This window comes from Podarcis filfolensis, assembly GCF_964270895.1.
Source record: "Podarcis filfolensis genome assembly, chromosome: 1".
NCBI lineage: Eukaryota > Metazoa > Chordata > Lepidosauria > Squamata > Lacertidae > Podarcis > Podarcis filfolensis.
This window is the reverse complement of record NC_139604.1, coordinates 51409424-51425964: the sequence shown is the minus strand read 5'-3', so window position 1 is coordinate 51425964 and position 16541 is coordinate 51409424. Positions and strand designations below refer to the sequence as shown.

Below are 16541 nucleotides of genomic sequence, written 5' to 3'. Positions count from 1 at the left end.
CACCAATAAAAATGACAGTGTGGTGAGCTGGGCAACAAGCAGGCAGGTGCTAGGTGAGGCCAGGCTGAGCATTTCAGCGACCTGGGAAACCCAGGGAAGCAGGGCTTTTTCCAGAACTGTCCTACCCAGAGTTTTCTACTTATGTGCCATCTAAGCCAGTATGAGACAGCCCCAAACTAAAAAGGAAGAACCTTCACCCTGCTGTCCCAAGCCTACTTCCCAACACAAAATAATTTAGGCCACTCTCAGAGGAATCCCATATTGACCCTTCTAGTTCAGTATTATCTAACTCACCAGGGTTTCTGACAACAGCCTTTCCTAGCCCTACCTGAAGATACCAAGGATTGAAATGGGGGCCTTCAGCATCCAAAACATACAGGTCTATATTACTTATTATTGTTATCACCACCAACATTTCTAGGTTAGATTACTGCAAAACGCTATATGTAAGGCCGCCTCTAAAATTCAGCTGGTGCAGAATTTAGTGGCCAGGTTGCTCACTTGGACAAGACAATTTGAGCATGTTACACCAATCCTGACCTGACTACACTGGCTGCCAATTAGTTTCTGGGCCCAATTCAAAGTGCTGGTTTTGATCTATATAGTTCTAAATGGTGCAGGACTGCAATACTTCAACGACTGCCTCTCCCAATATGAACCAAACCAGACCCTGTGACCATCATCTGAGGCCCTTCATGAGAGGTCTGGAGGGTGGTAACACAAGAACGGGCCTTTTCTGCAGTGGCTCCTCATTTGTGGAAAACTCTCCCCATGGAGGCTCACCTGATGCCTTCATTACATATCTTTAGCTGCCAGGCAAAAACATTTCTCTTCAACCACGCATTCTGCTGATTAACATTCTATGGCTTTTAAAATGTGTTTGTGGGAGGGGGTTATTAGTTTGTTTTTGTTTTATTCTGTATTATGTATTCTCATTTTGTATTTTTCTGTTGTGAACCACCCTGGGATCTTCAGCTGAAGGGCGGTATACAAATGTAATAAATCATCATCATCATCATCTATCCACTATATAGTATAAAACCAACATATAAGTGTCATGGATTCCCCCAAATAACTGTAATTTGCAAAGGTGTTGAGGATGTTAGAAATCCTTAGTATCTCTCACAAAATTATAGTTCACAGAGTCCTCTGGGAATGATCATTCAATCATTTTAACAGCACAGTTGTAATTGTGTGTATTCAGAAGGAAGTCCTATTGAAATCAATGGAGCTTATTTCCAAGCAAGTGGTGTTAAGATTGCAGCTGAAGTCTAAGAATTAAAAGTCATATGTACATATATATGTATATGCCACTAACATTCCTTCCACACTCTTTCTAGCCCCTGCAACAAGCATGGCAGTGCCAAAGTGACTTCCCAGATCAGTTCTCCCAATTCCTCCCTCCACAATCCCCAGGAGACTTTCAAGACACTGACGTGCACCCCTTGTCTAGCCCTCTTAACCTAATCCAGGGGAGGGAACCCCCTCCTCCTCCCTCCGTTGTGCTAACAGCAGCTTTGACCCAGTGCTTACTGATGTCAGTGGGAGGGTGCTCTTCTGCAGATGTCCACACTCCCTGCTCTATCACTCACTTAGCCTGCCCAGCTACAGCAGTGACGGACACACTGGGGAGCCGCCTGTTTGTTTATCTTCCTCTTCAGCATTGCTTATTTTGATGGCACATCCTTCTGGTCCAGCCCAGGTTGACCCATGAGCCCTCCACATCCTGTTTGCTGGAGCTAACTGCGCAGAGACGGACAAAGGTGCAGCACAAAAGTCAGGACCATGGTACACAAAAATATTCTGGGGAAATATTCTTGGGGACAGGCTATATTTGAATCAACAGTTACTTGCAAATGAGCAGCTAAGACAAATGTGGTTCCGGACCAAGGTCCAGGCTTGCTGCGCAGCTTGAGGAATTATAGGTACAATAGCTCTTTGCTGCCCAGACTTGTGTCTACCGATAAGCAGGCTGCAGCACAAAATGCCCAGAAAAAAGCCTCCTACAGAGCAGCACAAGAAAAGTAGAATAGGGAACAGCAGCTGCCCTTACCTGGCATGAAAACCCTTAAGGACTGCACAGAAGTAGAGGTCTTCAGACAGTATTCATGCACTGAAGAAAGATTAGCATGCATTGCTGAGTACTGCCTACCCTTCCTCCATCAACACATTCTCCAATAGCCCAACAACTCATCTAAGTCTCAAAAGGAACTCCTAAAACCCTGTCTGCAAATAGCCTCAAGACATATTATTAGAATCTCTGTCAAAATAAAAAAATTAAAGCCACCTAGAATAGCCTCCTTTTTCTCTTCTGGACTCTTACTAGGGCCAGGAAAGAACAGGTGCTCCCTCTTTCTTTTTCATTACCTTTCATAAAAAGGAAAACACATTTATTCTTATCCATCCCTCTTCTGAAGGGAAACTGCCCTTCCAGTCTCTTGACATCTTTCATTCTATGCTCAGCACCCTCTTCAACTTGTCTTCAATTTCTCAATGCACCAGGCCCTCACCAGCTGGTCTCACCTACCAAATTGGGCACTGAACCACCAATCATTGTTTTCTCAGCTCAGCTTTCCACTCAGTTGTATACACTATGGGTGTGATTGTGCAATGGGGTTTCCACTTCTCTACAACTGAGTCCCTTTCTCAAAAAAAAAAAAAGGGAAAAAAGATGGCCCAGAAGGATCAGAAGAACCCCTGTAACAGCATGTGGGGGGAGGAGAGGGAGAAATTGCTCTTTTTGGCAAGCCCAAAAGTTTCCCTGATGGAATGATAGCCTTAGTGTGACACTAAATTCCTCCCTTCGTATAGTAGCCCTTCATAAGCTATTAAGTTTTATACAGGGCAGACACATTGAAATTAATGGACCTAACTTAGTCATATTCATTAATTTCAGTGGGTCTACTCCAAGGAAAACTTAGCTGAAAACCACCCCAATTTTACTTTTGGAAGTGTCCCAGACAATTGTGTCAAAAACTTAAGTTGATAATTTAAAGAGGTCTGCAACTTCATCCTCTGAATTTGAACAAAAGAAACTGCTTTATACGTACTGAAAAAGTCAGGCCATTGGTTCATTTAGCTCAGCATTGTTTACAACACTGACTGGAAATGGCTCTCCAGAGTCTCAGGCAGGGAGAGATCTTCCCCAGCCCTACTTGGGAGATTCCAGTGATGGAACCTGGGACCTTTTGCATGGAAAGCATGCATTCTACCACTGAAATATTGGAAGTAGGCTAACCTGATGTCCACTAACTAGCATCATACATTCACAGGAGTATAGCTGTCAGCTACACCCTAGACAGGCCTGCACAATGTATGACCCACCAAACCAAATGCTGTCCAGAAGGAAGACAAGAAAACCAGAAGATACAAAGGTCCTGGTAGGATGCCATACCTGGCTGGTGGCCTACTTTTAGTCTGGTAGGTGACTAGTTGCACAGGCCTGATTTAAAGGAAGTGGCAATATTATCATAGAATAATGAAGTTGAATGGGATCTTAGAGATCATCCAATCCAGCCTTCTGCTTGGTGTTGGATTCTTACAGCATCTGACAGATGGCAGTCCAGTTTGTGTCTTAAATATCTCCAGGGAAGGAAAGCCCATTATCTCCAGAGGCAATCTGGAAATTTTCCCTAATATTTAGCCAAAATCTGCTTCCCTGCAATATCCACCCACTGGTTCTAGTGCTGCACTCTGGAATCCTGTCCCTATTATCATAAAACAATTACTGTATTTTTCACCCTATAGGACGCAATTTTCCCCCTCCAAAAATGAAGGGGAAATGTGTGTGCGTCCTATGGGGCAAATGCAGGCTTTCGCTGAAGCCTGGAGAGCGAGAGGGGTCGGTGTGTACCGACCCCTATCGCTCTCCAGGCTTCGCACAGCTCTCCGCAAGCCGTGGGAGCCCGGCGCTGGGCTCCCACGGCTTGCGAAGAGTTGCCTGCATGCCGAAGCCTGGGCATGCTGAGCTCAGCACGCCCAGGCTTCAAGCTACGTGCAGCTCTCCGCAAGCCATGGGAGCCCGCGCTAGGCTCCCACGGCTTGCGGAGAGTTGCCTGCATGCCGAAGCCTGGGCACGCTGAGCTCAGCGCACCCGGGCTTCGAGCTTCCCGCAGCTCTCCACAAGCCGTGGGAGCCCGGGGCTGGGCTCCCACGGCTTGCGGAGAGCTGCCTGTTCTGGGGGCTGGGGTTGGGGGAAGCTCGGGCTTCCCCCGCCCCAGCCCCGCGCCTGGGGGGGGGGAATAAATTTTCCCCCTTTATTTCCCCCCCCAAAAAATTAGGTGTGCCTTATGGGCCGGTGCGTCCTATGGGGCGAAAAATACGGTACTACTGAAACATACACACACCAGTCATTTGACCGACCTTGGATAGACAGTGTGGAAAAAATGGAAGGGCTGTCCAGAGCTTGCCAATTGGCAACTTTCACAGAAAGCCAAAGACCATGTTTATTGCTCTTCACATCATGGTTTGGCTGATAAATGTCTTCTGTAGGATTTGACTTTTGCCCTTATTACTCCTTTATTCATTCTAAAATCAAGATGTCTCAGTCCCTAGGTAACTCTCATGGGCTGTTGCGTTTCCCCTGGAAGCTCCAACCAATTACACATAAGTGCCCTACTACTGATTACATAGTCAAGCTCTTTAAGCTTGCCTTAAATTCCAATTCACACTTGAACATATAAACAAATCTCAACTTTAGGCTTTGTGAGCCCACATTTGCTTAGCATGACCCTTAAAACAGTCCTTCCAATACAGGCTCTTTCTCAAGGCCACTTTGCACATAGTTCTTTTGACACAGAGATTAACCTTGACCAGTGTGAACAGCACAGCAGTTTGAGCCCTGGCACGTGCCAATATAACCAACACACAGAGAGAGAACCCCAATTTTCCATCTCTTTCAAGTGCATGCCAACAGACCTTACTCTATAACCCTCCACTCCTCAGCCTTCAGGGAATAAGAAACTTTCAGTCACGGCACGTGGCATTGGAAAGAGAGCATGAAATCACTGCAGCCGGTAAGAGTAGGAGCGTGGGAAAATTCCACAAGCCACTTCCTATGACATGAATTACAAGCTTGTACATTGTTAAGAGCGGTGAAACTCTGGGGGCTCTGATACATAATCAGCAAGCTCCTATGCTGAAACCCTGACAGACAGGTGTGCATATTGCTTAGGCGTAACCTCTCCTTGAGCTCAAACCAGCAGCCATGTTCTGGAGCAAATAAGTAAAAAAGGGCTGCTAAGGGACCTGCTCCAAACAGAACAAGCTCATAAACACTAACATCAATACCCTGGTGGTTGGGTATCAGCAGATAATGATACACACAAAATGTAGACAATCCACATGGGCCAAGATGGCCTAAGAGCAAGAGCCAACCACTTCAGACACCACTAAATGCATAGCACTCTATAAATGTTGGCATTAGCATAGGACTTCATTTGCTGCTTATTTTAACTAGTAGATGGAAGAGGCAGAAAACCAACCAACATGGAGATAAGATGGCAAGGGGGAGGGGAGTAGTTACTGCCCAGAAGAAAAATGGCAAAATGGAAAGAATGGGGTTGGAAAGGGGTACACTCCATAAAAGCAATAAGGAATGTTCAGGATTCTCAACTCTGACTGCTGGAAAACAGTCTTAACACCTGCTTTATCAAGAACAGCAGAAAAGCTAATAAGGGTAAATGGGATTTGCTTGCATAGGGGAAATGGGAAGCTTCAGTGCTAGCACTGGTGGGAAGGGCGTAAAAAAATTACTTGACAAATGTACAGATGCCATCACTTTGTCCAAATGTATAGTACAAACTAAGTGCCACAGTTTGCCCCCAGAGATTATTGGGACTGGTAACTGGTGAGGTTAGAGGGATTTCCAATAGAGATCCCTAGCTTCATCTCATAAAATTACAGTCCCTGGGATTCCCTGAGACACAGTATGTCTAATAAATCAGTTTTACATTTGCAGGAGAGATATGCCCTAAATAAATTCTCACTTAGATTCCATATTAATCCAAGCTCCGTGACACAATCACACATTATGCTAACTGCAGCTTAACCTAGCACAACACAACAATGGCTCATTTACTCTAGCACTTCACAACATGACTGTACAACAGATTGGAAAGACAACATTACACAAACCTATGCTAAACTAATCATACCTGCCTACAGTTAACCAAAACCAAAGCACACCTACATGGCACAGTCATGCTCATGCATGTATAGCTGCAGTTCATGATGCCTATTAGTATAACTTTGCAGGGAGAAGAAGAACCAACCAGAGGCAAGGGGAGAAGGAAACCAGTGAAGAATTGGAGAATGAAAATATCCCACTGGCAGACAACCACAACCAGAAGTTCTGAGTACATGTCACTACTGCCTACAATACTACCATTTACCAAATTAATTAGGAGAAGCATTTTATCCTATACAATAACTTAATGAAAACATGAAGATTCTTGTACCTTAGTCTCAAATGTCTGTAGGAAAGATTCTTCATTGAAAGGTTCTGTCTTTAAACGTTCTGCAAGAGAAGTACCAACAATAGAAGAGTGAGTGGTGCTCCAATCTGGCCAGGTATACAAGCTCTCTTTATTCTTCAGATGCTACATTACCTTGGAAATAGCTATATATCACCTACTGAAAGATAACTCAAGCAATTTTATCCCATTCCCACCTGAGAACACACAAAGATTAGTCAACACCCTTTTCCTGTGTCAAGCCCACAGCTAGGCACTGAGTGATTCAACTGGTATATACCTGGGTACAACTGCATCTAACTATGTCAACATGATGTAATATGTATGGCCTGATACATAGTGTTAAACCCAAGAGACTGAAGTTCAAACCCCAGTTCAAACAAAGGCTCCACAAGGGAGTCTGGAAAACTTTCTCTCAGCCCACTCCTCTGCTAATAGGGACAACCTACCTCACAGGGTTGGTGTGAAGAAAAATGAAAAGGGTGAATAAGAGGACCATGCTACATAGCTAATGACTAGTAAACCTCCAAGAAGAGAGCGCTTTACACCTCGCTCCCAGGAAGGGGCCTGAGGTCAGTGGTCTATCTAGGGCAACTGAGGACAAATGTAACACATCTGTGTTACATCCTATTTCCTAGCTCTGAGAACACAGAGCTCTCCCCTGTGGGGACAGAACATATCTCCGGTTCTCTGTGCCTCAGGAAATCCCTGGCCCAACTCAGCCTGTCATTTTAGACTAATATAGAAGTGGGGTATGACAAGTCACATGTATGGAGTTCAGTCTTTGTAAAAGATCCAACTGTGCAAAATACCACCTCTAGCTAAATAAATGCAAGAAAGCACAGCTGCGTGCATGTGTACATGCACATATATAGGAACCATGTCAGACCCCTTGTTCTTTGAGCGCAATGGGACTTCCCCCTTCCCCTCCTGTTTTCCCCAGAACTGATACAGAGGGTTGGGAACCCCAAGAACAGATTTTGAGGCACACAGGGGGAAGGGAGGGAAGTTCTATTGTGCAAGCAGAAATTCTTGCCCAGACAGAACTACTTCTAAGCACAGTTGAATAAAACCCCATGCTCTTATATATGTTGTACATCACTTGAATACCTTTTTGTGTAATGCGTTCAATTAATAAGAATAAGAATAATTGTGAAGGCCCATTTCACAAGTGGCAGATATCTGCAAGCTGTATAAACAATCAGTGAGAACAGTGGTTGGCATCTGCTCAAAGAGACTGTGCAAAGAACAAGCCATACCAAATTAGAAGTTCCGATCCACTTTCCCCAGCAATTACCAAGTGGGGTGGGGAAAAGGGGACACTTAAGATGATATGACAATCAATCACACTACATGGTTGTACAGAGGAAGAGCAGGGCAACACAAGGCCTCCTCTGCTGTCCCAGAGTACATACTAAACCTTGAACACACATCACTGGTACAACCCAATCCCTGTCTGGCTAATCTGAATCTTTCCATTCTCTGGGGTTTAACAGCCAGCAATGGAATCCCTCCCTACCCCCAAAAGTATCTGAAACAGAACACCTGTAGGCTTATCTGCAACTTTGCAGGGGGTAAGAAGAACCAAGCCTTATGAGGAATGGTTGAAGGAGCTGCGTATGTTTATCTTGGAAAAGAGGAGACTGAGAAGAGACATGATAGCTATCTTCAAATATCTTAAGGACTGCTACATAGAAGATGGAGCAAGATTGTTTTCTCCTGCTCTGGAGGGTAGGACATGAACCAATGGCTTCAAGTTACAAGAAAGGATATTCCAACTAAACATCAAGAACTGATGGTAAGAGCTGTTTGATAGTGGAACAGACTCCCTTGGGAGGTTGTAGACTCTCCTTCATTGGAGGTTTTTTAAGCAAAGGTTGGATGCTTTAGTTGAGATTCCTGCATTATAGGGGGTTGGACTAGATGACCCTTTGTGGTACCTTCCGATCTTTGATTCGGGGAGCCCCCATTTGCTCCAAATGCTTGCAGAGCTTCTACAGAGCAGAAAGAACAGCCTGACTCCACTCAAGCTCCTTTACAAGCTGGCACTGGCCCCAGCCTCCTGGGTTGCAGCCAGATGCTCAAAGGAAAGGAAAGAGCCCTTTGGCTAGCCCCCAAGCATTTCAGCTACTGGTCAGTCTCCAGCTCTTTCCACCTTCAGGGCACTGACCCCAAAGCTTCTGGTTAATAGTCTGGAGCAGCTGTGTGTCAAATCCAGGTCAGGATGGCTAATGGCCAAAGACTGCATGCTCGGTGCCAGCCATGAGGAAGGAAGGAAGGAAGGAAGAAAGCTTGTGTCCCAAAGTGGAGCAGAGTGCAGGCAGCACCCTCCCTCCTTACCTCGACTGAGAGTAGCCCCACTCTCCCGGTAGTCTTCGATCTCAGCATCCTTTCGGAGCAACAAAGATGCCAGCTCCTGCACTTGACTCTGCAACACCAAGCTCATCGCCATCAGGGGCTGCACAAGCTGGTGGAACACCTGTCATAGGGCACAGAAAAGAAGGGCAAGGGTCAACAAGCAGCAATGAGAGCAAAGGGCCTGGTGCCAGCCATGGTCATTTAAACCAAGCACAGGGATGACAAAAGTGCCAATGAAGCCACACACTATCTTCCGCTCCATCCCCTTCAGAGAGGGACACTATAAGAACCAGCAAATGTATATTTGCAAATGAGAAGGAAAAGCTCTGCCATGTGCCATAAACTCTATTTGGGACACTGCCATGATCAATAATGGTCCTCAAACTACAGTAGCAGAGTTCCCTGCCTTTTTTGTTGTTTGCCACAAGAGGGCTCTGCAACAAGGTTTTCAACCTGGTCATTTAAAAATAAAAGCTCATGCTGGACTTTGAGTGAGAAAGGTGCAATTCAGACCTAGAGCTCATCCAGACTTGCCTGTGCCCTGTCACTTTCCCCCTGAGTGAATCTGATGTTTACTGCTGAATCAGAGCAAACGTCTTTCAAGTTTTCTCTGGATGGTGTTTACTCTGATTTACTGCAAAAGAATGGATTTTCCGGGAGAAAGCAGTAGGACAAGGGCAAAACTGTTTGGATCCATGACTAGAAAGCTTGGGACAAGCAGAAAACTACCTGAACCCATGCTTTCTAGGCATGGGGCAAGCGCAAGTCTGTATGAGCCCCTAGTCTCTGCTGTTCCAGCACCTCCCAGAAAGCTGCATGAGAAAAAGCAAGGCGCATGAAATATATATTTCACACTGTAGCTGAAAAGAGAGATGTTAAAATCAAGGTGCAGAATAAATATTTACCCTCAAAGCATTATGGCATCAAGGTCTGAAATACTCTATGGATTCTTGAGCTGTACTTGCCGTCATGGAATATGGACTTTGGAACAATATGCTTGCTCCCTAAGAAGTCCTAATTAGCACTGTTTTAATCGGAATAAAAGAAAATCCGCCCACCTTGAGAAACAAGAACAACCTCAACTGTCAGCCAAAATACTGGTTGCATACACCATCCGAGACATAAAGTAAGTGGTGAAAAAGCTAAAATTAGATGTGGAAGAGCTATGGCATGCAGCTGGGCAGCCCTGGATCACTCAGTTCTCAACTGATTCTAACATTTAGGGACGAATGCCTGCCAGACAGGAAAGAAAGAAGAGATATGCCACATAGGGGAACTCAATCAACCTGCCCAAGCAGCTTTCCCCAGGCAGAGCTGTTACATTTCACAGCATAAAAGTGCAAAAAACAAATACTTGAGTTAGTAACCCAGTAGCATAACTCAGTAGAATATCTAAAAGTGCAAGGTCCATCAAACACTTGACAGCTGACAAGAGATGCAGAATGATGCATAAGCAATAGATAAAATAGCTATTAACTCCCAAGTGCTAGTGCTCTTCTGAAATAGCACCAGCTACATTATCTCAAAAAGGTGTTTAGGTTCTATACAGCTGTCTGTTATTTTACTTTTTAAAAAAGTATGTCTCTCATGCTCTCTGAGATGCAAGTAATAACAAATCTCAAGTGAAATAACACAACTAAATTCTGTATCTCTAGGCCAGTCAGAAGAGAATGTTACCTGGGTATGCAGTGCCCCCTGGTGCACACATGGCAAAACTGTAACCAGTCAGCTAAAAACTGTATGAGAGCAGAGCATTTAGGCATTTATCTGAGCAAAGCTGGTCCTAAGACGACATCTGCTTCCACATCCTAAGTAGTATTATGTAAACAGACAGACAAAACATACAGAGCAGGAAGGCAGCACTCTGCAACTGAGCAGAGGATGGCATAGGATGAGATGCCATCCAGAGACACTAAAGCAAACATTAAAAAAACAGAATGCAATTTTCTAGTTTCCAGGCAGCCTAAAAAACAGTAGTCTAATATTTTCAAACCTGGGGCCCACTTTCAGCCAAATATTCATTATGGACTCATTTGTTAATGTTTTACCATTTAAATGCTTGGTGGTAGTGTCACCAGCTTAACACCTTAAGTGAGGCATGGGTAGCCATCATGGTGTCCTCCAGATATTTACTGGCCTACAATTCCCATCATCTCTGGCCATTGGCCATGCTGACCTGGGCTGATGGGAGTTGAGCCCAACAACATCTGGAGGGCACCACATTGGCTACCCCTGCATTAAGGTGTTCAAGAAATTGGCTCCAATTCTCACATTGTATTAGGTCTCACACTCTACTACAAGGATCTGCTTTTTGGCAGGTGATGGCTGATGCAAGTACAGTGATACATCAGGTTAAGAACTTAATTCGTTCTGGAGGTCCATTCTTAACCTGAAACTGTTCTTAACCTTAATCTGTAACCTGAAGCATCTGTAACCTGAAGTGTCTGTAACCCGAGGTACCACTGTACACAATCCTACACTTTAATAACAAGCAGATCCAGAGCATTTGCCAATTAACTGATAAGCAGGGCTAAAACCATGACTATGAAGGGGAAGCTATATCCTCAGAACATCTCAGCTAATAGCTAAGAATTATTTCATTAATCCATTTGCTGGTCTGTGCCTAGAATCCTCTTAGATCTAGGCAAACATATCTGAGTTTCTTATCGTCACTCAAATATCTTTATCCCTTCCCTGGAAGATCCAGAAACCAAGAAGTACTCCACTGAAGCACTGACCTTCCTTCTCAATCCAAGAGCCAACTCACCATCTTAACAGGTGCTGCTGAACAACGGAAATCCCAGTAGAAGGGTAGCCCTGAGAGCTCACTCTTCACACGAAGAGTCAGTGTGCTGGAGCTGAGCTGGCAGGAGAAGATGGTAGAACTGCTCTTTTCTCCTTCCAGAAGGGGACATATCAGACTGCGCAGGCGGCTCAGGAAGGAGGATACATGAGCTGTCAAACGCTTATTTAGCTCCTGGATGAGATTTCAAAAAATACAATGAGACTGTGTTATTCAATAAAGTTATATTTTTTTAAAAAAGAGATGGGGGCAAAATTACTAATGCCCACAGAAGACTGGGCAGGAGTTTCCCCACTATCTCCTCCCTCTTCCCCACCCCCACCCTGCCAGTGGATAACATTGAAAGGTGTGTGCACACACCTGCTGTCCAGAAGATCCCAGAAACCACGCTAAAGGCATTTCTGCAAAATATGTGTGCATCTGAGGCTTATTTGTTTCCTGTTTATTTCTATTGTGCTCCATCTCTAGAGATATGGAATGAGTAAGAACATTTTTTAAAAAAATACATAATAAAAACAGAAGACCTAATATTGCAAAAATTGCTTTTGTACAGACTACACATCTTTCCTAATAGTTTTGCCAGGAACCTAGGAAGCTGCCTTCTATTGAGTTAGACCATTGGGTCCAGTTACTCAGTATTGTGTACACTGACTGGAAGCAGTCCTCCAGGTTTTCAGACAGGTAATATTCCCATCTCTACAGGGAGCCATTGGGGATTGAACCTGGCAGCTTCTGCATGCTTTGCCACTGAGCTGCAGCACTTTCCCTTGTTGCAAGGATATTGCATCTTCTAAGCATTCAATGTACAATAACCTGTACCTGAGAAAACTCTACTCTACTCATTGGCAACTTGGAATATGGAAGTATGAGTGCTAACAGACACCTACTGGATATGGGTTGTGGTGAAGTCATTAAGAGTACTGAACTAGAATCCAGAAGATTAAGGTTCAAATTAACACTCAGTCATAAAGCTCATTGGATAACCTTGGGCCAGTCACTCTCTTTCAGCCCAACCTACATAATAGGGTTGTTTTGTAGATAAAATGGGAATAGAAAGAACCATAAACATCACTTTGAGCTCCTTGGAGATAAGGTGGAATATAAATGCAATGTTAGATGAAAAATAAAATTTCCAAGAAGTGATGATTCCACACAAAATCCCCAGTCACACTCTGGGCTCATCTGCACTTCCTTTTTGTCCCATGATTTCACCTACAGTATTAGTCCTGTGATTTCCAGTCATGGGTCCAAGAGGTTCTTTTTTTGTCCTGCCACTTTCCCCAGGAATGAAAGTTAACTCGCATAAAATCCAATTGATGTTTGTTCCAATTCAGAAGTAAACAGCAGGTTCTCCCACGGAAAGCGGTGGGACAAATAAAAAGAACCTCTCAGGCCCACAACTAGAAATCACGAGACAAACAGAAGTGTGGATGAGCCCTCTATGCCACTTTGAGATTCTTTTTAGTTTTAGTGAAGGCTTCTACTGATTTGGAGGCTGTGCCTACTGATAGGATAGCAGTCGCAGTGTAAGAATGCAGAACATTTACAAAACAGGGCTAGTGACAAACAAGAATGTATTGTCTGCGCAGAATTGCCTTGTTAAGGTTTCTTTTAAGCCTGAGCTGATAGAATAGCTGCTGAGGTGGATATACCATGTGCACATTTCACAACCCTAATTCTTTACTTACCTTTGATCTCTGTTGTATCACCTCAGTATCTACCTTTTCGTACCACATACTGCTGAGGTCAGAAAGGAGCAAGGCATAGCCAGCATCTCCAAACCAAACCTTAATCATCAGTTTTGTGGACTCATCAAAGCAGACTGAAGTCCAGGGCTGCAGGAGGAGTCTGTTTTCTGGGTCCTCAGTGCTCTCCATCCTATAACAATAATGAAATACACTTTTATACACTTAATCACATTATTTCTACATGGTAAACAAATTGAAGCCCTTCTGTGATGCCTAATCCTCATTTTTTAAGAAAGAAAAAAATGAGGGACATCTGAGTCATGGAACTCCCACATAAGATCAAGTTTGGCCCTTCATCAGCTGGCATATGTAACGTTCCTAGTGTGGCAGAGGAACCTCAATCATAAGAACAGACTGCTAGATCAGGCCAAAGCCATCTAGTTCAGCATCCTGTCCTCATAGTGGCCAACCAGATGCATGGGAACCTCCAAGCAAAGCCTGAACACAACAGCATTCCCCAACCTGTGATTTCAAAATACGAGTATTCAGAGGCATACTGCTTCCGACAGTGCAGCACTGGCAGGAGAACATGCTGGATGGCTGGAAAAAGAGCATGTGAACCAGGAGTGATTTGCTATGAAAAGAATTCCAGGTGTGTACCCACCTACACCACAGCAGCCAAATGTGTTGAAGAGTTTTTCTTTTCCTCCCTCTCTCTCTCTTTCTTCTCAGGTGGATTGTAAGCTACTTCTCCCTTCTTATAATGCCACTGGGAAAGCAGAAAAGGCATTTTGTTTATCTATTGTTGACATTTTGCACAAAAGATTAACAAGAGGAGATAACAGAATAGAAGAACCAACACTTTCTTTAACTAACTTAGGCAAACGGGGCAGTGATGCGCCTGGGTCCTCTACTGCCTAAGGTGAGGAGGGGTACTAGGTGAAGAATGTGGCAGCCTTTCTGCTTACAGTTACTCTCCTGAGATGAGGGGGATTAAAGTGTTGCTGGATGGTGTTGGAAAAGTTGAGGATGGGGAAAAGGAAGTACTTTTTCACACAGTTCATAGATGAATTATAGAATTTGCTACCACAAGATGTAGTGATAGTCACCAGTCGTTTTAAAGGGGATCAGACAAATTTGTGGAGGATAAGACTATCCATTGCTAGCAACCATTATGGCTATATACTACTTCCACGGTCACAGGCAGCATGCCTCTGAATACTGGTTGCTGGGAATCACAAGTGGAAGGAATGCTGTTGCACTCAAATCCTGTTTGCAGGCTTCCCATACTGTTTCAGTGGCTTTCTGTTCTTCTTTCTTGTTCATATAGGTGATGGAATTATACCAGACTGGCATACATCTATCCAGTTTTGACCTTTAACCTGCTTCAGTTTGTAAGCCAGGTTTTCGACAAAGTCCCATTTACCAAACTTTTCCAAGCCAATTGTCCATCATGGCTCCCTTCAGGCTTCACCAACACCTGGCCACTGTTTAAAAAGCTGCCATCAACAAATGTCCTTTAAGTTCTTGACTTTTTTGGTCTAATTATATCCAATATATATATATATATTCAGTAAGGCAAGCTGTGGGGCGATATCTATGGTCTGTCTTGTCATTCCCTCTATTTCCTTAAAAACTATAAACCAATATTCTTTTGCCAGCAGGGCTTTTCTTACTGGGAGAAAACAGAGGGAGAGTGAAGTCAGTGCTTTGCTGCCCTTTCGCTCCCCTCTTCCTGCATCTAGTTCTTCAGGAGTGACTCATCAATTAGCCCCAAATAATTGTATAAGGTTGTAGTTATGATGACTGTACTTGTCTTGAGAGGGCAGAGGGGTGGCTCAAAACCTCTTTCTTACTTCTGCATAAATCTGAAGAGGCTCAAGCTGCAAGCATCCTGTTATTAAACATTTTAAAGCATACAAGGAAAAAAGGAGTGTGTTTGTTGATTTACTAATAGGATTGTTGCTTAATACCCTATGAATACAAAAAGAGAAAGCATTGTCCCATTTGGTATCCTCCTTCCAGAGCCTCAAAATTCTGGGGTCTTCCTCGGAATTTTCCGCGGGTAAGGATTCCAACCTGAATCAGGGGAGTAATAATTGAATCCGGGCTACGAAATACCTTAACATACTGTGACTGGAAGCTGTGGAGGCGAGAAATGTTCTGAGGAAAGCCCAGCGCTACACCTTGGAACCAACCCTGACTAAATCCCACTGAACTGAAAATCGGGATCGGTTCTCCCGAAAAGGCAAAATAGGGGCGGGACCCAAAGGCATTTAGCAACAACAACAGCCCTGCTGCTCCGACTCCACTCCCACAACCAGTTTTGCTCGGCCCGGGAGAGAAAGGGCCGCCTTTGGCGCTTCAAAATTCTAAGCTCCTTTCCAAGCCCAACCCTCGTCCCACATAGCTATAAACACATAAACACAACATAGCCTCGCAGACCAGTACAGCACATGTAAACTACAATTCCCAGCGTGCCATTCTCGTCTCTAAAGGCATGCCGGATGATGTAGTCATGGAGATGCCTGCCTGCCTGCCGCCGGCCGGAATTAGGCCAAGACGGGAATTCCCGTCTTTCATCCCTCAAGTAACTGGGGCAGCGGTAGAAAACAGGCTGGGGGAAAACCTTATTATATTTTCTGTCTCCATTTACTTCTCGCCTTACCGTGACCTTCGGCTCCCACAGCAAGGAAAGTGAGGCCTCGCCGAGGAAGGGGGAGGAGATTCAGACGGCGCCGGAAACTCTCCTGTGGCTGCTGTTCCTCAGAAGCAGTTTCCCACCTATTTAATTTACGTTAAATCCGTCGGCGACCGTTGAAAGCGGGGGAGTTTCCCTCGTGTGGGTGCGCGCGCGACATCCGCTCCTGAAGTATCGCAGTAAAAACAGAGCGAAGCTTCAAGAGCCAAATATCCGTGGCAATATAAAACGCAGTGCTGTTTATCATGTGAATATAAATAACACAATTGACAGATTATTATTATATTTGCCACTTTCAGTGAACATGGCGTTTCAAAAGAGTGTCCAAACGAAAACGAAAAGCTCCCTGCCTCAGGGTGCTTACAATCTAACCTTGCGATCCTAACAGTGTCTACCTATTTATTCTATCTTAATTGTGTCTGTCTATTTATTTATTTATTTCGTGAAAATCACACAGCGCTTGATTGTAAAAAAATACAAAAGAAAAAAACAAATAGTTTACATGTTGACTCAGTCCT

General features: G+C 44.3%; 1 protein-coding gene across 4 annotated transcripts in view; it reads right to left on the bottom strand.

Annotated features, from left to right (window-relative positions):
- Positions 1–16431, bottom strand: part of NHEJ1 (non-homologous end joining factor 1) — a 108855-nt gene extending 92424 nt beyond the window's left edge. The window contains exons 1-6 of one of the 4 annotated variants that reach the window (XM_083624812.1): positions 15991–16431; positions 13987–14091; positions 13323–13512; positions 11599–11808; positions 8814–8952; positions 6459–6517 (exon numbers count right to left, since the gene is read on the bottom strand). In XM_083624812.1, the coding sequence (XP_083480938.1) occupies positions 6459–6517; positions 8814–8952; positions 11599–11808; positions 13323–13511 (597 nt within the window). In that variant the 5' untranslated portion in view covers position 13512; positions 13987–14091; positions 15991–16431. Of the gene's footprint in view, positions 1–6458; positions 6518–8813; positions 8953–11598; positions 11809–13322; positions 13513–13986; positions 14092–15443; positions 15582–15990 lie in introns of those variants that run through there. The other 3 variants (XM_083624809.1, XM_083624810.1, XM_083624811.1) reach the window with 3 other exon arrangements.
- Positions 16432–16541: the final 110 nt, after the last annotated feature.